At 36.5% G+C, this 22,759-nt stretch overlaps 2 protein-coding genes across 2 annotated transcripts in view; both read right to left on the bottom strand.

Moving 5' to 3' along the window:
• The window catches only part of LOC114296013 (mogroside I-E synthase), a 48,873-nt gene extending 47,276 nt beyond the window's left edge, over positions 1-1,597 (bottom strand). Inside the window, 3 exon segments of the mRNA XM_082918169.1 lie at positions 949-1,346; positions 1,349-1,456; positions 1,459-1,597. Of these exon segments, the coding sequence (XP_082774295.1) occupies positions 949-1,346; positions 1,349-1,456; positions 1,459-1,597 (645 nt within the window).
• A 17,506-nt stretch (positions 1,598-19,103) lies between these two features.
• LOC114265704 (uncharacterized) lies at positions 19,104-21,957 on the bottom strand. Its single transcript, XM_082918168.1, has 3 exons — positions 21,128-21,957; positions 19,787-21,034; positions 19,104-19,164 (listed from the first exon to the last, which is right to left on the bottom strand). Exons 1-3 carry the CDS (start codon positions 21,955-21,957, stop codon positions 19,104-19,106), a joined length of 2,139 nt encoding a protein of 712 aa, XP_082774294.1.
• Positions 21,958-22,759: the final 802 nt, after the last annotated feature.

The following is a 22,759-nucleotide window of genomic DNA, read 5'->3' as shown; positions in this document are numbered from 1 at the left end:
GCTCCAAGCAATCCCTCCATACACGTGTATGGAGGATGCTTTCTGTGCCCAACAGCTGGCACAGTTGACAAGAAAATATCTGCAGAAAAATGCAGAAAAGGTGCTGACTAGTTGAGGTGGTCGGCCGACCACTCCCACTAGTCGACCGATAAGAAAAAGTGGTCTGCAGGGAGAACAACTGGTCGGTAACAAGGGGAGGTGGTCTGCACGAAGAAAGGAAGGTGGTGGCATGGCTGCTGACCACTTTAGGTGGTCCAAAGACCACCCACCCTAGCTGGCCGACCAGAAAACTGGCTGGCAGGAAAGAAAAGTGGTCTACAGGGGGAGAAACTGGTCTACACCCCATGTTCCACCCTCCAAGCAAAGGAAAACAAGGTTTGGTTCAAAACCAAACCAAAAAGGAAGCAAGACAAAAGTTCGCGGGACAAGGTACGCAGCCGGAAGCCCCGAAAACTAGTCTACGGGAACAAAAAGTAGCCTACAAGAGGGAAAGGTAGCCTACGACCACAAAAAGTGGTCCACAGACCTCTATTTCCTCCTAGGCAAAGGCAACAAGGCATGGTCCGAAAACCAGGCCAAGAGGAGAACGTTAAGAGGTCCCGAGACAAGGCGCTCGGCCGAAGGCTCCGGAAATCGAAAACTAGCCTACAAGAGGGAAAAGTAGCCTCCGACTACGAAAAGTGGCCTACAGGCCTCTCTCTCTCTCCCTCCAGGCAAGGTCAACAAGGCATGGTCCACAAACCAAGCCAAAACACAAAGAGTTCAGAGGCTGGGAGGCAAGGCACTCAGTCGAAAACTCCGGAAACTCGAAACAAGTACAAACATGCGCGATCATCGAACGCTCAATCCATGACGTCTGAGTCTTAAGGTCGGTCAAAAATGGGGTGTCTACAATAAGGTAATACATAATCAAATTTCTCACAAGATTGTAGGATCCGCGGTACTAACCTCGTCCTCCAACTCATAGAGCGTGTTACAGAGGACCAAATCCGCATCACCCACATTTGCAAATTGATTTACAACCATTTCCAGCCAAGAAGGGTATGATTGAAGAGCAGTAACAAACGACGGCATGTCTAAGAGCTCAAGTGGTGGAAATCCAAGAACCATAAATTTAGTCCTCTCAGTAAGAGGAAGCTTCAAATGTCCATTGTAGACATGGTAGTATATATTGTCCACAACAGAAGATTGTGTAAGAAACACTACTCTAACCAATTCAAACTCTTTAGCCACGCCAAGACCCCATGGCAAGAAGGCATCGTACACAATATAGTCCACTGGGCACCCGAAGCTCATAAACTTCACCACCAGCCCTGCCAGAGTCTCCGAGCCAACCTCTCTGATCACAATATGTATTCCTCGTGGCTGCTTACCGCTGCAGGATTGCCTTCGTCATAGCCATCAGAAATCGTCTCCACGACGATGGAATTGGAGTAGATGCCATTCATGGTTTTGTTGAATGGGTGGTGGCTAATGTGATTTTGACACCCTTGTGCTCCAAACACTTTGAGAATTGGAGCATTGGGTTTATGTGGCTTTGTCCCGGGAATGGAAATACCAAACAATGAGCTTTGTAATCTCTCTTGTGCTTCTCCATTTTGTTGGACACACAAACACACTCAGTCTCTCAACTCTCTTTGTGTTGCATTTATCCAAGTGGTAAAGTAACAAACGAAGTGTCTAATTCGTTCACCACATATTGGTAGGTAATTATTCTCCAATGGAAGGAAATAATCATTTCGATAAAATAAAAAAAATAAAAATAATAAACATGAGGGTTGCTATTAGCACCTACCTAATTTTTTTGAACCCTCATTTCTTTGAACACCCACCCTAAATCCTAAATTTTAATAAAATTTCTTTGAACACTTCACTTAATACCAATTTTACCAATATTTATAATATCACCACCCCCAAGTGCACACCCACCTAATTTTGCACACCCCTTATTCTTCTTATCTCAATAAACGATGAATGATTAAGAGACAATTGAGAACAACAAACGATTGAGAGATGAATCGACGATGAATGATTGAGAGGCGGTTGAGAATAACAAACAATTGAGAAACGAATCGACCGTCTCTCCGTTATCCTTCTCTCATAAATGATGGTCTCTTTTTCCTTGTCACTGTGAGCGACGTTATCTCAATTAAAAATCTCTTCAACGGTCTCTCTTTTCTTCTCTCAGGTAGTCTTCAACTCCCTATTACATATATATATTTTTTTTGTTTATTTCAGGGTAAAACTATTGATACAAGGAGTTAGAGGAAAAAACCCTCAGAAAAAACAAAAATAGGGAAAAAAATCCTATAAAATTACCTTTTGACATTCCAGTGCCGAAATTTTTTTTTATATTCAGCATTGTATTACTATACTAAATGCTTATGTTCAGTATTGTATCACTGAACATAACTTTAACAATTCGCAACTAGTACCGAACCGAAAATGATCCTGAATCGTAATGCAAGATAGATAAATTTACCAATGCAACGCCAACCTCATCAAAGTTGTTGTTATCGTCCGCCATTGCTCTATAAGTATCAACGAATGATGAAAACAACACAAAAGTAGAAACTCAGAATCTGTAATAGGATTGTTTGCAACGTTAATTGATTTGGAATACCGAACACATTTGAAACTACCGAACAAAATGTTAATTGATTAGGTAGTTTCAAATGTTTTTCATTGAGGATGAGTACGTCGGTTTAGAATGGTGATGAAAAACCCTTAATTCTCACAGGTTAGATAATAAGTTCACTTTCTAAGACCTACATGTAAGTCCTCCTATAAATTTTCTGCTACAGTGAATGATGACTTGATCCAAACTGTAGCCCAAGTAGTTATGGAGAGTCCATTTAAGTATTAGAGTGGGATTTTAATGTCGTATATTGACCTGCTTTATAATTTAATTATGGGAAATGATATATTAGCCCACTTTTTAGACCAATTTTTTAGACTAAATGATGTGTAAGTGATATGATTGGTTGATGATTATAGAAATTATGAGAGAGTGTTATCTTTAATATTCTAATTAATTAGCACATCATTTAGCTTAAAAAATGGGTCTATTATTTATTTATTTATTATCTTGAATAGCAATGTTTTTTAATTATTAACATACTAACATTTTTTATTAATAATAATAATAATAATAATAATAATAATAATAATAGGGTTAAACTTCTCTCATGTTGAGATCTCAAGGCCTATTATAGGTTTCGTTTCGATTATCCAAACTGTTTATTTTGTAAAGTCCTTAATGTATATCATCCATGGAAAAATTTAGATTAATCCAATAATTGTAACATTTTCATTTTATCGCATTTGTTTCTAAAAGAGTGGATGGTCTATTTCAAAAATATATTTATCATCAATTTTTTCCAGGACAAATGCAATAAAATAAAAAAGTTACAATTATTGGATCCAACTAATTTTTCTCATGAATAATATATATTGATGACCCTACAAAATAAACAATTCAGATTATCAAAACATGACCCATAATGAATCTTATAAGCTCCTCAAATCCTATCATGTTGAGATCTTAACATGAAAGAATCCTAACTCATAATAATAATAATAATCAGCATGTTTGTTTCCAGTTTTTAGAATTCACCTTTTAAAAAATTCTACTTTCTTGTTTCCGTGTTTTATTATTTTTACTGAATTTTTTTAATATTTTAAGCAATTGTTTTAATTTTTAGACACACTTAACATAAATACACTTAAAAAGTATAATTTTTGTGAAAAAAATTCACTAAATACAAAAACAAAAAATCAAAATTCAGTATATTTTTCATGTTTTTATGTATTTATTAATCTTTTAAAATATTTTTTTCACAAATATTTTACTTTTTAGATATATCTAAGTAAGGTGCATTTAAAAAAATAAAAAAATACTTAAAATTTTAAAAATATTCACTAAAAATAAAAAAATACGAAAAATAAAAAACTTAATTTTTTAAAAATTAAATTCAAAAAACAATATCAAACACACTAACTACCACTGGATAAATACGATGAGGGGCAACGTAGCCTTTGGAGTATGGAACAGGGGTCCTTGCTATGCTCAAAGCATAGCAGTGACTGTGGTGCTTCCGTTTGAGGTGTATTATGGCCTTATTTTTATAATCTAAACCGTTCATATTGTAGGGTTTGTTAAGTACTTCATGCCTACCAAAAATCATATTAATCGGATATTAATAACTATATGATCGAATTGCATATTGTTTATGCTATTTCTTAAAAGGAAAACTTATTATTTATTTTTTTGGTTATCGATCATATAGTTATTGATATCCGATTAATATGATTTTTGGTAAGCATGAAGTACTCAACAAACCCTACAAAATAAACGGTTTGGATCATAAAAATAAGGCCATAATACACCTCAAACGGAGGTACCACAGTCGCTGCTGTGCTTTGAGCACAGCAGGGACCCTTGTTCCATGGAGTATAGTGTTGGGTGGGTGGTTGAGGTTTTTTTAGCTTGTTGGATTTGAATGTAATTTTAAATAATTTGTTATTAATCGATAAAAAATTAAATAAAAAACTTTGGGACATAAGGCAACATTCTAAATGGAGCCATTGTAATATTTAAATATTAGAGAAAATTCATTTTATCCTTATAGTTTGAAACTAAAGAATTTTACCCTCTATAATTCAAATATAATTAGAAACTTCTTAGAAAAAATTACCCATAAGTCCTATATGGAGGAAAGTTAAACCATTTGGTCCTGAGAGTTTTCTTGTACACCAATTAGTTCTATTTTTTTTTGGTAAGATTTATTTAGATGGGTTGGATGTTATTCGATTTTACATGTATATCCTTTGTGTGATTGTTATTTCCTAATTGACTATTTCTGTTTTTGTGGGGATAAGGAAATGTTATCGTGGGGGAGTCCAGGTTAATCGGTTAACATTGATCTCATATGTTTGTGGAGAGAGAGTGTGGGGATATTGTCTGTGATTTTTTTCATTTTTTCGTCGTTGGCAGTAATCCGTGGATGTGTTCATTTCCGGTGGTGTTTATTGTGGTTAATCAGGTGTTGTTGACGCCAATTGTATTGTGACAGGTTAGTACTTTTATTGTGTTGGTGTTTTATACTGATTTTTTTGTGTGGATGATGTTGGCTCTGTGTCGTTGTTAGGTTGGTGTGTGGTATTGTTTTGGCTGGGTTTTTACGCTGGTGTGTTTTGTGTGTGTGGGTGTGTTCTATGATGTTAATATCACATATGTACTGTTGGTTTTACGTGTATGCACCTGAAACACATTTTGTTGTGTTGCATTTTACGTAACCAGATCAGAAATGTTGGTGTTGCAGGTATGAAGGATGGTATATTGTTGGTGTGCATGTACAGACAGACCAATGTTATTGTTCGATTGTAATATGAGTCGACATTCGCTCAGTTAATTGATCATATTTGCAGGAAATTTGATGGTTTGGTGCCGGGGGCGGTGTGTATGTTGTTTGACGTTCCCGGTTATAAGAAGTTTAAGATGGATAGCGATGGCAATATTCAAAATATGTTGTGTCTTGGTAAGTCATTTGGGTTAAATCACATTGATGTCCTAATTCAGGCACGAAGTGTTAGGGCGGGGGGCAATGTTGGGGTGGTTTATTACGCAAAGGATGGTGTGAGTTCCCATGGTAGTCTGAATTTCGATGTGGAAGACGAAACAGATTTGTTACCAACATATTGCCCTAATAGGTCGAAGATATTTTTTGTCCGCTTAATGGGTGTATGGGATTCCCATGTGGGTCAATGTTTCGACGGAGGTGCCAATGAATTCCGTGAAGTTCTATGCAAGTATGCTGTGTAGCATGGATTCCAATTCGAGTATGTTAAAAATGATTCGGTTCGTACTACTATAGTGTGCAAGTTTGCAGCGGATATGGGTTGCGCTTGGTCAATTCACGCGAGGGTGCTACCATCGAGCGGGGTGTTATGTGTTAAGAGGTTTGATGGTGTGCATACTTGTGGTGCAACAATGTGGACTTATAGGAACTTGTGTATGGGGTCTGAGTTGGTGTCTTCTGTTGTGGTAGATCGGGTGCGTGGACAGCCGTTGGTACATCCCATGGATGTGGAGTTTGATTTAAAAAAGGACTATGGATTGGGCATTAGTTACCGAGTAGTATGGTTGGGTGTCGAGAAAGTGACGGATGAAGTTTATGGGGGATCACGCTATGTCGTTCGACCAACTCAGGTGGTACAGTGAATCAATTATGGAAAAAAATCCAAACAGTTACATTAGTCATGAATTTGATAAAAAAAAAAATGGGAGGTTCGTTCGGTATTTCATATCGTTCCGTGCTTTGTATAGATGGGTTCAATCATTGTCGGCCTTTGCTCTTCCTAGACAGAACATTCCTTAAAGGTAGGTTCAAGGGTAATTTGCTTGCCGCTACCGAAAAAGATGAAAATCAAGGTACCGTTGTGTATTTATTTTTTTGTCCCATGTGTAACTCGTCACATGGTGGTCCATCTAATATGTTTACAATGTAAATTTGCCGCAAAATTACCCCATGTACTAACGGGATGCCATGAGATTGACAGCAAATGGTAATTTAAAACATATTGACATGCTTATTGCAGGTTTGTTATAGTTGATCACATATGCATTGTACAGATAGTTACAAAAAATGACACATTGCAAATTTGACTATAACATATTTTTGTTATACCATATGGTTTCATGCTATGTCTGTAGGTTTGTTTCCTATTGCGTTTTCTATCGTTGATTCTGAAAATTTAGCCAACTAGGAATGGTTTCTTCGGAATTTGAAAGAAGTTGTCGGTGACGTTTGGATGCTTACGTTCATATCTGACTGCCACATTAGGCTGTTGCAATCTATGCCTAACATATTCCCCTCTGCACATCATGGATGTTGTTTGTTTCACTTTCAAATGAAATTACAAGACCGAATGAAATACGTTAATGCTTCGCACAAAATTGGCTTGCTGTGCAAATTACGCGAATGTGCTTACGCACCCACTGTTAGTTGTTTCAACAAGAAATTGGAGGTATTAAAGAAGTGCAGCCCGGTTGTGATTAATGATTTTAAGAAAGACTTGCATCCCAAACACTAGGTCAACGCATATTTCAGGTACTTTACACTCTGGCCAATGTGTTGTGTTAATTAGCTGCGTCTTTGTCGTTGTTTCTATTATTTGTTTGCAATCATATTGGTTATTTCGCAGGGGCCAACGGTACGGTGAAATGTGTTCTAACGCTGCTGAGTCATTTAACAATTGGGTTAGCGATGCTCGACATCTTCCTATCACTAGACTGGTTGATATGGTAAGGGCAAATCATGGAGCAGATGGTGGAACGCAGAGTTAAATGCACAAAATGGGCCGGTGTAATATGTCCAAAATGGGATAGCAAACTAGCAATGACAAACAATGATAGCAGATCGGGGTGTGTCAGCTAGGCTAATGACAATGTGTACGAAGTCCACTCCCATCCGTCAGTGTTGGTGGATGTGGCCAGGCAGACGTGTTCTTGTTTTCAGTGGTAGATAAACAAGTTCCCATGTTCCCATGCCATCATCGCATTTCGTAATAGCGAGCTAGACATTCATGAATCGATAGACCATGCTTTTCATATTGAAACATTCAAATCATCATCCAGCGGAATGATATATCCTATTCCAACTATGGACAAGCCATCTGCCACCACAGCTGACTACATGATTATGCCACCAACAGTTAAGCGTCCGCCAGGTAGGCCCAAAAGAAAGAGGATTCCATCAAGGGGTGAAGTAGTTCAGTGTATTCGATGTGGTCGATGCGGAAAGTTGGGCAACCATAATAGGAAGACATGTAAAGAGCCAATATAGACGGCCAGTGTTTCCTTAATTTGTTAGCCTAAAAACTGGGTTTGTTACAAAGACCATTTTGGTGTCAATTTCTTTTAAATGTTTGTTTGCTTGGGGAAACGCTGACTATGTTTACAATGTTAATAAATGTGCTTTGACAACATGATGTCCAAATGCATACCATTCCCTTTCATATTTATCCCATTCCATACACTGCGTAATTGTTGCCCATTCACGGTTTTCAACACACTTATGGTGTACTCCATGTTGGTGTTCTGAATTACAGTAGCTAACATCATCGAAAACCCATTAATTGAATTTATTACGATACTAGGTTTTTGTTGCAACCTGTATGACGTAGCTCTTTTTACACTATGCCAGTATGTTGTTTTGTTTAATGGGTTAAGTTCCACATTGAAACTTGGTGGCCCATTATTTTGTTTGCTGGTTTGTTTTTTTCCTTGATTGGCCATTCGGTAACATTACCATGTGTTCGCAATTCGAGCATAAATTAATCTTTTTCCTCATCTCACAATCAATGTTATTGACTGTACGTTAACAGCCCAAGATTGACGATTAGCTATATCAAAAAACCAATCCAGGATGTATCCGTCAACTACAATTCCAGGTAACTCCACATTAGCCATACAACATACTAATACCAGCAAACTAACTATTTGAAGCCAAACCTAGAATCGTCTATTATCGAAACAAAACAACCATTGTGTTCATCCATTACCATAACAAACCCATGAAACAAACATCTCCGAACTGATCAACGAGTCATGAAACAGGTAACTAACCAATGCAATCGAAATATGCACATCAATGTTAAAAAAAAAAAAGGTATCGAAACCAAATTAATCAACCCACATCAGGGTGCTTCAAAAATAATCACAACTGTTCGAAACCAGATAAACGACTTCAAAATGTTAAAACAATTAATCCAACGCGACGAAAACCAAGACTTTTCGACACAAAATAAAATAACCTACCACATATACGACATCAACGCTTACTAGTTACTAACCGAAAAATAATTATTTACGCCATTACCAACAGAACAAAATGAACAATTGGGGGGGGGGGGGAGGGGGAGGGGGAGGAAGGGAAAGAGTGATTGGGGGTGTTACTAATGGTGATTCTCAACACTTAACATCCCGGCACGAAGTCCTCTTGTTGGCTCGTTCAAGAACATCTTAACTACTGCAGCGTGTAGACTAGCAGAGGTGACCCCATCCATCATGCCATTGATTTCCATCCTGTGAATGTACTGTCGGACAATGAAATACACAACAATTCCGTAGTCTGACCTGCAGGCATATGACAACCACAACGGCACACTAACCAATTTATTAACACAAAAAAATGTAAAGTGGAACAAACAACACTTACGACTCCGGCACTTATTGCGAGCAATCCACAACTGACACAAGAGTGCCGTCAAAGTGATCCCCCTAAATATCTTTCATTCCAACCCTATGCTTCACAAAATTGGTATAGTGGTTGGTCACCCATTGTTTCTGGCATTCAATTTTTTGGTATGTTAGTCTGTTGTCAATCAATTAACGTTCGACATGTATGAACAAAACAAACACACCCTCGCGTGTCAAACATGGAAACATATTCAGCTAACAAAAACCACTGGCACACTTACCACTTTCAGAGCCTCGTTGTAATGCTCGTCTCGGACCCCACGTCTTCACCTCATGGAATTGTAATGTTTCCATTCACCGCTTTCTGCATCATGCACCATGACAGTCCAATGGTTCACATGGAATATCAGGTACATTGTGTACCTACAACCTCTTGCTGCCTTCATTTGAATGTTTAAGTACTTAGTCGTCGATAACGCGTTCATATTCCTCATCATGTCTTGCACATATGTTATATGTCAATTTAGTCACTTGTTTTGCAACGTTGTCAACATCTATTTTCATAAGGGGTGTTTATGTACTGAACACACACTACTGAACACGTATGTCGTGTCCCCATATTCTGTTCTTCCAGCCACCTTCCTCTGTACTTCTATCAGGATATCGGCGTAAGCATAGATTACCTACATCATATGTCATCCATAAGTAACTCTTTGTAACTGTGTGTATGTACAAAGTATTACCATTGTGTATTGTAGTGTTACATTATAATTTTTATTTCCTCAAGCATGCACGCATTACATTGTTTTGGTCACATAATGCATATGTTTTTTAAGCTCGGTCCCAGAATGTGCATACAGAGCCCATGACAATCTCCTGTTTTATGTGCAAATGTTGATAACATTTTATGTGTGTCAATTTGATATACACATCACCAACATTGTATTCAATAGATACACATCCTTATATCAGCATGACTTTTCCGAAGAACATTACGCTCACATAGCAAAGATTTAAATTTTAAAATAACAACCACATTATACACATTCAATCCAAATGACAACAACATTCAAAAGGATACAACGATGCTCATGCAAAGGCAATCTTGTGCACACAACAACATACGCACTTCCACAAACAAATACGTCCACTACTACCAACTCCACGGAATCTCAACACATAGCAAAGCATTGCATATCGTAAGTCCGTATTTCGTGTAATAATTTTCAGTAGATTATTGTAAGGCCATCACATTGCATTCAAACAGCATGCATGTACATCATGTATTTTCAAAACAAGTAATGTTCATACACTAGTACCAATCAAATCCAACCCCACAAACATTACAACAACCACGCAAGAACGACTTAACCCCACAACACAATCAACTGCTACAACCTCACACCTCAAACCTCCTAATACTATTACAATCCAGAACGTGATGACATACCAACATTGCACAACACTGTAAACTACGCAAAACTCCTAATTCTACAAATGACATAGTCAGAACACATTACCATAATCTAATGTACATCAAATCAAAAATAGAGGAATTGTTAACAAATTACCATAACCATTAATGTGTAAATACCCTCATACGTACATACCCCCATATAAACAAACCCCAATCACAAATTAACATAACCAGTTAACAAAACACAACAACAACATAGAGGAATCCAAAACAACATTACCACATTTCATGTGGAATTAAAAAGAAAAAAATTATGTAACAAACATTTGCACCCAAGCCCCATTACATTCAACCCACATTTTTTTGTCCCGACTATCAACATTACTCAATAACATCAACACTTTACACATTTCAACGAAATATAATACACTTCAAAACACTTCCAGAACTGAATTTGAACAACGCCGAATATATCATTTACTTTACATACACAATGAAACAACTTACCCGACATCATTTGTGATGTCACAATCACTGGCGACAACGACTGGAGGTCGTTTTCTTTTCGCACCACTATGCAACGTCGCGACAACCTCTCTCAATTCACAATGTAAACATCTGGCCAAAATGGGGGCCTTTGTATGTTTCTAGGGTTTATGAAGAAAAGGAATGTTCAACTCAGAGTACCAATCCACACCTAATCAATGTATACCCATTATACATAGATCATCAACACACCAACCAATATCCCATTAACATCGAAACAAAGCACAAATTTCCTATTACGTCTCTTTTGTTTTGATTGCTTCGGAGGGAAACCAATATTCACTTTGGAGCATATTTGGGGCATTCGCGTAAATTCAACATCAACAAAACCCACAATTACCCTTACTTTGCATCATAAAACATGGGTAACTTGGTCTTTAACATTGGGATGGGACTTGTTGGTTTAGAAATTAAAGTTACGAGTAAAAGGATCAAAAGATTAGAATCTGAGATTTATTGGTGCATCTCCCAAGTTCTTATATAATTTTAGATTAAAGTGCATCCCTTAACGTTGCTAACTATAGATATGAAATGACTATAATATTATCAAATCTTATACCTTTCTATTATTTATTTTTCTCTTTTCTCTTTCATTCACAAAATTTGTAATGTTTAATATTAATTCAATTAAATCATAATTAATCATAAATTCTTAGTTATTTATTGTAATTCTTTAACTTTTTATTTTTATTTAATTATATTTTAGATCACAATTAATTCTAAATCCTTAATTATTTACCATAGCTCTTAAATTTTAATTTAATTATATTTTAGATCATAATTAATCATAAATTCTTAATTATTCCTAACATGTTAATCTAATTTTAATTTAATTATATTTTAGATCAATTATTAATTATTATTTATTTTGTATTTTTATTTAATTATATTTTAAATCAATCCTTAATTATATCTAATATTTAGATCAATCCTTAATTATATTTTAATCTAATTTTATGTTTGGAGGAAATGGGGATAAAATTGTCTTTTTGTTAATTTCACTTTATTCTTTTAGAAACCAAACTCACTCTCAAAAGTGGTGTATGTGATACGCCTTCCGTTAGTTTAGATGAAAGAACTAATGGTGGCACTTTAGTGAAAAAATCACATGGGAGTCTTTGTCACTATGTGTTTGAACCATAGGGGGTAAAGTACTCCAACCTCAAACTATGATGAGATAAAATGAATTTAACCCTAAATATTAATTTCAGTGGATATTTATACATTTTTTATTGTAATTATTTAACAAAAATTATTTTTTCACGTCTTTTAGATGCAAAATTACTTAAACTCTTATAATCAAGTTTTTCTAATATATTTTTTCAAATTATAATATATCTACACTTAATTTTGTGTGACATATAGTTGTGATTTCATCATTCTAATTTGAACAATGACACTCTTACCTAAAAGTTAGACGTATTATTCAAACTCAATAAAGTTGCAATTTATAGCACTCATTTGGCATACTTCTTTTCGGCTAAAACAGTCATAAAAAGATAAAATAAACTAAAAAATCAATAAGATAAAATGTCACATTCAAACCATAATCATTTTATTTTTTCTCTTACAAAAGTAAAAAAAAATCAAAAAATCTATCCCAAAAGTCGCTTTTTTAGCCCCAAGCTAAAAGAGTAAAAAAAAAAATCAAAAAATCAACTCACATCCCAAACAAACCTCTCTCTCTCTTCCCCCTATAATCATCAGTCAATCATCTCTCTTATATATCATTAGGTTTAGATAGCAGATTTGTATATCATATTTCTTATAATTTTGATTTTGAGTTAATTATTTTAAATTTTCATTGTTTCATTTTTTTTATTTTTTATTTTTTGGAATGAGCAATTGTTACGAATGAGTAACAAATAATTTTCCTTGATAAAGGTAAAAAAATGGGCATTTTTTTATTTAAAAATAAAAAGACCTACGAAGATGAATAATAATAATAATAATAATAATAATAATAATAATAAGAAGAAGAAGAAGAAGAAGAAGAAGAAGAATAATAATAATAATAAAAATAAAAATAATAATAATAATAATACCAAAGATCCACCATGTCACAAATATTTAACTGAATTAGTTATATTATCATTTGAAAAAAAATGTGTTAAACAAACTTGATCACAAACATTTTAATTAGCAATTTTACATATCAAAACACAAGAAAAATAAACTTTAGTTAAAAAAATATAATATAAAAAATTATAAATTTTCATTAAAACTAATATCTAAATATCACAAGATCACAATTTAAAATGTTGCCTTAGAGCATCTCTACTCAAATGACTATTTATGAGGTTGCACCTAAGGGTGTGCATGGTGCAGTTTGGTGTGATTTGTAGGTAAAATTATAAATCAAATAATAAATTAATAAATAACCAAATCGTGGTTTGTGCAGTTTAGATGATTTCAATTTGTTAGTTGATTAAAAAATAATTTTAAACAATTATTGAGCATTTGCATAATATATAACATTAATTTATATAATATTATATATATAACACTAACTAATTTTACATAATATTTTTCATATATATAACACTAATTTGTAATAAATTTTATATATTAAATCTCTCTCACACTGATTTTTACTTTAATATTTGATTGCAGGTAAAAAAAAATATATGTATTAAATTATAGCGGACGAATTATAAATTTCAAATCACGAAACAAACAAACTTGCAATTAGTGGGCAGATCGATGCTAATTAGGTAATATTTTGCACAACCCTAGTTACACCTTTAACAGTAAAAATAAGAATTAAATTGTGTTCCACCCAACTTGCAAATCTGAGTTGGTAATTGACAGTTTATGAACAATAACAATTTGACATAGCTAAAAGAAGATGGCAAGTTATTTTGTTTTCATTAATTTAACGACAAGGGCCTTCAAAAGAGTTCAAAATAATAATAATAATAATAATAATAATAATAATAATTTTGATAAATCAAATGGAGTGCCTTTTAAAGATGTTAAATTTGCATAGGCCGTGCTTCAGATCCCTAGTGACGTGGCGCCGTCCCATTCGCTGAAAAAAAAAAAAAAAAAAATTTTTTTTTGGGCAAATCACCTTCCTACACACATGACCCCCAGTGACCCCCACTGGAAGTCTTAGGCATTTTTCATTTGCGTATGTCAATCTGTTATTTAAACTTTAAAAAAAAATTATCATATTAATTTTTGAAAGTTGGGATGGAGCTTTGATGTTCTTAAAGTAATGCTCCATTTCATTTGTAAACTGACTCTTAACATTTTATATCTTAAAATTCTAACATAAATAATAAATTCCATAATTGCTCGCTCTTAGGCTTCAAAAATGAATTGGCCGCCTCTGCCGGCTCTGTACAATACTTTAGTGAGGGGATTGTTAGTGAGGGGATTAATAGTGAGGGGATTATGGAATGGAGGGGATTGATAGTAAGAGGATTTATCAATCCAAAAATGAATTGGCCCCGTTTGTTTCCAGAGATGGAATGGAGGGGATTGATAGTAAGGGGATTAATAGTGAGGGGATTGTTAGTGAGGGTCGTTTGTTTTCAGAGATAGAATGGAGGGGATTGATAGTGAGGGGATTAATAATGAGGGGATTGTTAGTGAGGGGATTGATAGTGAGGGGATTAGTAGTGAGGGGATTGATAGTGAGGGGATTAGTAGTGAGGAATTGTTAAATTATTTTTATATAAAATAATAAAACAAATAAAAAAATATAAAAAATTAAAAATTATATTTTAAAAAAAATTTCCAATATATAAAAAATAAAAAAAATAAAAAAATTTCTAATCCCCTCACTATTTTTCTAATACCATCTCTACCTCCTCACTATGAATCCCCTCCCCAAGGGTATTAGTAATACCAAGGTATTAGTAATACCCTCCCTATCTCTCAAAACAAACAAGGTATTAGTAATACCAAAGTATTAGTTAGTCCCAAGGTATTAATAGTCCCAAGGCTATCTCTCAAAACAAACACCCCATATACTAATCCCAAGGTACTAGTAATCCTAATCCCCTTGCTATAACCCAAAACAAAAAGATTTTGACATGTTACTATATCATGTCGTGTGTGCATGTGTAATGCACTTTGTCTTATTCCTTTATTTATTTTTAGTCAATTTATTTCACATAGGTCATCAAGAAAATGTAAAAAATAAAATAAAAAAATGGAGGTAAAACTGAAATGTTAATGTTGGAACAACTCCAACGAACCTCAATATTCTGTCTACAAATTTTACCTAATGCTCTATTTTAGTTCCATGTAAAATATATTTTTTTAAATTTATTTTACATATATATATATATATATATATTTTATATTTTAATTGAACAAAAAACATATTTTTAGTCATAGCCTCCAAAATGACTAATATTAAAATTTTCGTAAGTCTGCAAGATGTTTATTTTTAGTTCGGCACTTTCAATAGATTGATAATTTCAATATGAAAACGTGACTCTTCATTAACTTTTACCCAACACATGATATAAAGTTATGTTTCAATAATCAACCAAACACGAGAAAATAAAATTAGAAAAACTGTATTTTTTTAGCACAATTAATTTACTTAAAAAATATTTTCAAATGTAAAATATTTTTCATCAAAATAAATAGAGCCTAAAATACAAGTTTCTTATTTTAGACAATTATCTTTCATAAAACTAACAATACTCTTTATTCTTTCTTAAAAGAATGAGTGAAAGTCCATCATATGAAGTGTTTTGGGCCGGAGGTTCGAGTTTTGATCTTTGTTAGTTATATGGACAATACACACATGACACTTCGTGATTGGTAAGTCCAAACATAGGGTCACTCTAAATGCACCCCAAAAGTTTAGTTGTACATCCCAACTTAATGAAATTCTTTTAATATTACACCCCTATTCAAAATGACGAAAAAGTGCAAATCGAAGTAGTTTTTGACACCTATTTCATAATATGATTGTAACGCCCCAAATTAAATACAGCAATCCATCCACAATAGTGATTAAAAGACGACATATGAAGAGATAAGTACTTCCATTCATTTAAATTTCTTATACAAAAGAGCAACACATGCAAAAAAAGCTGGTGCTCCCCAAGGCGATGTACGAGGGCGGATAAAACCCTTATCTAACAATTCTTGGAGTTGAATCTTTAACTCACTCAACACGGCATGTGCAAATCTAGATGCTGCTATAGAAATCGATGCGGTGTGACACACACTGGCTGTGCGGAAGCCTTGTCAAGAGATATGCAAGTGTGTGTGGCGCTAGTTAACACTCTTCACTAGCCTGCCAAGAAAACTCAAAGGGTTTGCGAAAACAAGCAAACACAATATTAGTTAGCTTATGAGCCACTAGGTTGGAGACAAGCCACGAATTTAGCAAGCAACAAGATAAAATTAAAGTAAGCAACAATAGAAAGCTTTGCATAATTTAAAGGTAAAATGAACTTTTCATTGATGAAAAGAAGGCATTACAATAGTTGAACAATGCACCAAAAGTGATACAAAAGTTGCCTTACTATTGGCTAGGTTGGGATACTTTAAAGGCACAAGTAGTTTAGTTCAACACTTGGGTACTCCCTTCTTAATACAGCTTGTTAAGCCATTTCCTAGTTGGCAAGAAGAAACATTCACTATGTTTGAGGAGTCATAATGGATTTTAAAAATTCTACAAAAAGAGAAAAATTACAATACTTGGATCCAAAACACCTTTAATACTAAGGTATTTGCATACAAATTTACAAGACAAAAATACTACATTTGACCCTCCAAAAGTTGCTTCAAAGTTGCTACTGCACAGCCAAGGTAGTGGCCTAGGTTGTGGCCTGCTGTGGCTGGGCTATGGCTTGTCAAGTTGTCACTGCTGCTGGGCTGCTAGCAAGGCTACTGGCTACTGCTGACTTGTTGGCAAGGCTGCGACTTGCTAGCTGCTGCTGTGACCTACTGGCTGCTAGCAAGTCTGTTGCCTACTGGCTACTGCTGGCAAGGCTCTGGCCTACTGGCTATTGCTGGCAAGGTTGCTGGTGGCTGCTGGTGGCTGCTGGTGGCTGTGGCCTTGCATGGGCTATCTTGCATGATGCTTTTAGCCTTTGCTTGCACTTGAACCACCAACTTCTTAGGCATGTTTTTGGATCTCCAAAGGGCACAAATGAATGTGGCATCAAGGTGTTAACCCTTGGATGGGCGCACCTTGATAGTCTCTCCCCACTTAAACGGTCGACGCCCTTGGCGACTTTGCCCAATAAGCATCAATCTCGTTTTTAAAAGTTGACAAGTTTGCCTCCCGTTCCCAGTTGATTTCTTCATCTCCAAAGCCTCTTCATTTTACCAAGTATTGCCTTTGTTTCTTCTTGGAAACCATTTTCACCCGGTCGGCCAAGATAGATTCAATAGGCTTTTTCCCCGCTTTGGCGGTGATGGTTTGGCATTTTAGCTCATTTTAGGTTAGATCTTCCTTGTCTGGATAGTAAGGCTTCAAATAACTTACATAGAAAACTAGGTGCACTTTTAGCCAAGATAGAGCATCTATCTTATAAGCACACTTGCTAATTCTCTTTAGAATGGTCACTAGTCCGTCATACTTACGCACTAGCCTTTTGTCTTTTCCCCTCATGAACTTGCGTTGCTCAAGGTTGAGTTTGAAAAGAAGTTGATCCCCAACTCTAAACTCAAGTGGCATTCTCTTTTTATCAACCCATTTCTTTATTTTACTTGCTGCTTTTTCAAGATAGGCACGAGTAATGTCATGATTTCTCTTCCATTCCTTAGCAAATTGGTAAGCCCTAGGTGACTTTCCTTCATAAGGTCCATTTACTGTGTGGGAAAATAGTGGCTGTTGTCCATTCATTATCTCAAAAACACTTTTGCCCGTAGAGCTACTCTTTTGAGAGTTGAAGCATAACTGTGCTACGTCAAGAAGTTGTACCCAATTTCTTTGATTTGCATTGACAAAGTGGCACAAATACTCCTCGAACATACAATTAAAGCGTTTGGTTTCCCCATTCGTCTTCGGATGATAGCTTAATGAAGTATTAAGTTGTGACTCAAGAAGCTTGAATAACTCTGTCCAGAAGTTGCCAACGAAACGCGAGTCTCAGTTACTAACAATACTTTTAGGCACACTCCAATATTTAACAATGTATCTGAAGAAGAGTTGGGTGGTCTCCTCCTCTAAAACATACTTTGGGGCAGCTAAAAATGTGGTATACTTGGAGAATCGGTCCATAATAGTCAAGATGGTCCCGATGTCTCCCACTTTAGGCAGTCCAGTGATGAAGTTAAGTGATACACTTTCCCACGGACGTTTAGGCACGGACAAAGGTTCAAGCAAGCCTGCTTTCTTCTTATGTTCAACCTTGTCTTGATGGCAAGTGAGACAAGTGTGGACATATTCTTCCACATCATCATGTATCTAGGGCCAATAATATCCTTGCTTCACCAAGGCCAATGTTTGCTCCCAACCCGGATGTCCTGCCCAAAGTGTATGATGGCACTCCCTAAGAAGTGTCTTTCTCAAATCACCAGCCCTGGGTACAAAGATATGGTTGCCTGTTGTTATTAGTAGTCCATCTTGCACCCAAAATTGGTGAGTCTTGCCAATTTTGACAAGGTTCATAAGATTCTCTGCCATAGTATCCTTTGTCTAGGTAAGCCTTGATTTTTTCCTTGATGCTGGTTGAAATAGAAGTAAGTGAACATACTTGATGGCACACGGAAAGCTTTTCTTTCCTACTTAGTGCATCAGCAACATGGTTGGTAGCACCAACCTTGTATTCTAAGGCAAAATCAAACTCTGTGCCAACTTCTTTTGCCACTGTGCTTGTCGTGCACTTAGCTCGGGCTATATTAAGAAATGGCTAACCACCGTGTTGTCAGTCTTTACAACAAACCATGAGCCTAAGATGTAGTGCCTCCAAGTCCTCAGACAATGCACTACCGCAAGTAACTTTTTTTCATGAGCTAGATATCTCCGCTCAGCATCATTGAGCTTCCTACTCTCATAGGCAATTGTGTGACCATCCTGCAAAAGAACACCATCCAAAGCAAAATTAGATGCATCAGTTTGTATCTCAAGCTTTACCTAAGTCAGGTAGAGCAAGAATAGGGTCTTTTGACATAGCTTCTTTCAAGGCTTGAAAGGCTTGTTGGCGCTCTTCTGCCCAAACATATGGCTTGCCCTTCTTTAGCAACTCTATCAATGGAGAAGCTAGTCTTGAGTAACCTTCAACAAACTTGTGATAATAATTAGCTAACCCAAGGAATGACCGCAACTCTGAGACATTAGCGGGTAGATGCCACTATTGAATAGCCTTGACCTTCTCTTGGTCCATTTTGACGCATCCATGCTCAACAATGTGCCGTAGGAACTTAATCCTCTCTTGGGAAAAATAACACTTCTCTAGCTTGACATAAAGCTTGTGCTCCCTTAACTTGGACAATGCTTTTTTGAGATGTTCCATGTGTTTTTCTAAAGTGAAGTATACTGCCACGAATTGGTCTAAGTACTCTTGAAAAACCACATTCATCACGGTGCAAAATGTTATTAGGGCATTGGTCAAGCCAAATGGCATGACTAAGAACTCATACGAACCATAGCGAGTAACGCATGTGGTTTTAGGCTCGTCTCCCTCGGCAATTCTTACTTGATAGTACCCGATTGAAGATCTAGCTTTGTGAAGTACATCGCTTTGCTTAATTGATCAAATGAATCTGCAATTAGGGAAATGAGATACTTATTCTTGATGGTTAGCTTATTGAGGGCCCGATAACCCACACATAAGTAAAGACTACCATCATGCTTCTTTTGGAATAAGACAGGTGCACCAAATGGGGCCTTGGGTGGCCTAATGAAGCCTACTTCCAATAACTCTGTAAGTTGCTTCCTTAATTTATTCAATTCAGGAATAGCCATTCTATATGGTGCACGAGCTGGTGGCTTTGCCCCTGGCACCAACTTAATAGCATGATCCACACCTCGACGTGGAGCCAATTCCTTAGGCAACTGTTTAGGCATAATATTTGAAAATTGCCTTAAGACCTTCTTGACTGCGGCTGGGACAGGAGTAGATTCAAGAGCTTTATTCAACTTCAATGCGGCAACCCAAGTTTGTTCACCATGCCTAACACCCCTCTTGAGTTGCATAGCTAAGACAAACCGGTCACTGTTGTTGGTGGCCATAGCAGGAATAAGATATGGCTTGTCCCCCATGACACACATACTATTAGAATAAGGCATGACTGCCGTCTTTGTACTTCTCAAGAAATCCAACCCAAGGATGGCTTGGAAGTCATCCATGGTTACTGCAGTGAAGTCTACTCTTCCTTCCCAAATGCTGACCTTCAAATGAACAGATTTTGCAATCCCATAGATGGGCTGCACAGCCGAGTTAACCACCTTGATGTGGCTGCCATCCTTATCTAAAGATAGCCCAAGTCTTTCAACTTCAGTCCCTGCAACAAAGTTGTGGGTGGCCCCGGTGTCAATCAAAGCACAGAGGGGCTTCCCATTGAGCTTTACATCCACAAACATCAAACCTTTGTTAGATGACTTGCTCTTGTTCAACTTGCCTGATGATTCCCCACTATATATGGGTTTCTTCCCTTTGTCTTCATCTTTAGACTCCATAAGTTGTTTAGGATCTGAATGCTTGCCCACTTTGCCACTCTTGGCATTCTTCTTAGACCTTCTTGTAGAAGCCTTCTTCTCCATGGCATTCATCATATGAAAGGCTCCCACTCTAGAGCCAGCTGCCTTGGAACCCTTGCCACTTCGCCTAGACTGCACGTCTTCTTCCTCACTATCATCATCACTTGGTTGAGAGACATGGTCAGGCACTGCTGCTAAAACATTCAAGGCATGCTTTTGTGGACATTTAGATGACCGATGTGGCCTATTGCATAAGAAACAAGCGATAGGGCCTTTTGCTTTGTTTGTAGAGAACTGTTGAGGGGCTTTTGCCTTGTCACCATAGCTCTTCTATTGCCATTGTCCCCCACACGAATGGGTTTTGGATGTAGAAGCGTTGGCTCCCCCACTCTTAGGTATGCCACGGCCTTGGGACTTTCCACCTCCCCTACTCTTGTGCGGGGAACCACTGTCCCATTGATTAGGTTCAGCATAGTTCGTAAGGCACTCAGCTACTGCTTGTGCATAGACTAAATCTTTTACTCTTTGCCTTTGAAGTTCAACTTTGGCCCATGATTTCAATCCCTCAAGAAAGAAGAAGAGCTTGTCTTTCTCTGACATGTCTTTGATGTCTAGCATAAGCCTAGAGAATTGCTTCACATATTCTGTTATAGTGCTTGTGTGCTTGAGATCCTGCAAAGCACGCTGGGCATTATACTTAACATTTTCAGGGAAGAATTGGAGCTTAAGTTCATGCTTAAGTTGCTCCCAAGTCTCAATTGTGCATAAGCCATGTTGTATCTCATCATGTTTAGTCCGCCACCACAACTTGGCATCACCAGACAAATACATTGTGGCCATAGAAATCCTTGTCTCCTCGACTTCGGCTTTCATAGCTTTGAAATATTGCTTCATATCGAAGAGAAAGTTGTTTAATTCCTTGGCATGTCGGGCGCCACCGTAGGCACGGGGCTCGGGCACACGCACCCTAGGGAATTCCATGCCATCACAATGTGCATTGCCAAAAGCACGAGTAAGAACACCAACCCGGCCACTAAGATCTTCAATTTCTAGCTTGAGTTCAGTGACAACATCCTCCCAATCTTGCCTTTGAGTAAGGCCATGAGTTTGCTCAAGATCATGAACCCGTTGCTCAAGGTTGTCTAATGAAGTTTCCAAGACATCCATATTGGTCTTGTTTGGTGTAGCTGTTAAAATAGATTATAGATTATAGCTTAATAGATTATAGATTATGACTTTAATCAGAAGTTGTTAATCTGTTTGGTGTAGCTGTTGGATTATAGATTTAAATTGCTGAGTAGTGTTTGTTAAATAAGCTGTGAAGTAGCTTTCTCAATTAACTTTTATTTTTTATTATTCACTATTTGTCTACATTTCTCATAAAATAATAATAATAATATTCTATAGTCCTTACGTCTTTTTCTATTTTTAAAAAAACAAAAAATAAAAAATTATAAGAGTATAACCATGAATTAACATGTCCATAGCAGAAGCTGATAATCAGAAGTAAGGGGTGAGCAGCTTCTCAGAATCAGTTTTTTTGACTTAAAATAAATTGCTAGAATCAGAAGTTGTTTGAAATAAGTTTAACTAAACAGTCCAAAAAAAATTTTTAAATGCCAAAAGCCATAAGTTGGCTCAAAAAAGCCCCACCAAAGACCCCCATTGGCCATACGTTGCTCCAAGAGCTCAATTCTCTCCCTTTGCGTGGGTTGACGGTGGCTAGGAGCATCCATTTAGAAAGCCAAGAATAGAGAAAGCCAAATAGACTAGGCTCTAATACCAACTGTCACACACTGGCTGTGCGAAAGCCTTGTCAAGAGATATGTAGGTGTGTGTGGCGCTAGTTAACACTCTTCACTAGCCTGCCAAGAAAGCTCAAAGGGTTTGCGAAAACAAGCAAACACAATATTAGTTAGCTTATGAGCCACTAGGTTGGAGACAAGCCACGAATTTAGCAAGCAACAAG

This window comes from Camellia sinensis, chromosome 3 (assembly GCF_055761805.1).
Source record: "Camellia sinensis isolate YWXY chromosome 3, ASM5576180v1, whole genome shotgun sequence".
Taxonomy (NCBI): domain Eukaryota; kingdom Viridiplantae; phylum Streptophyta; class Magnoliopsida; order Ericales; family Theaceae; genus Camellia; species Camellia sinensis.
The sequence above is the reverse complement of the archived record's forward strand: the minus strand, read 5'-3'. Positions and strand labels throughout refer to the sequence as shown.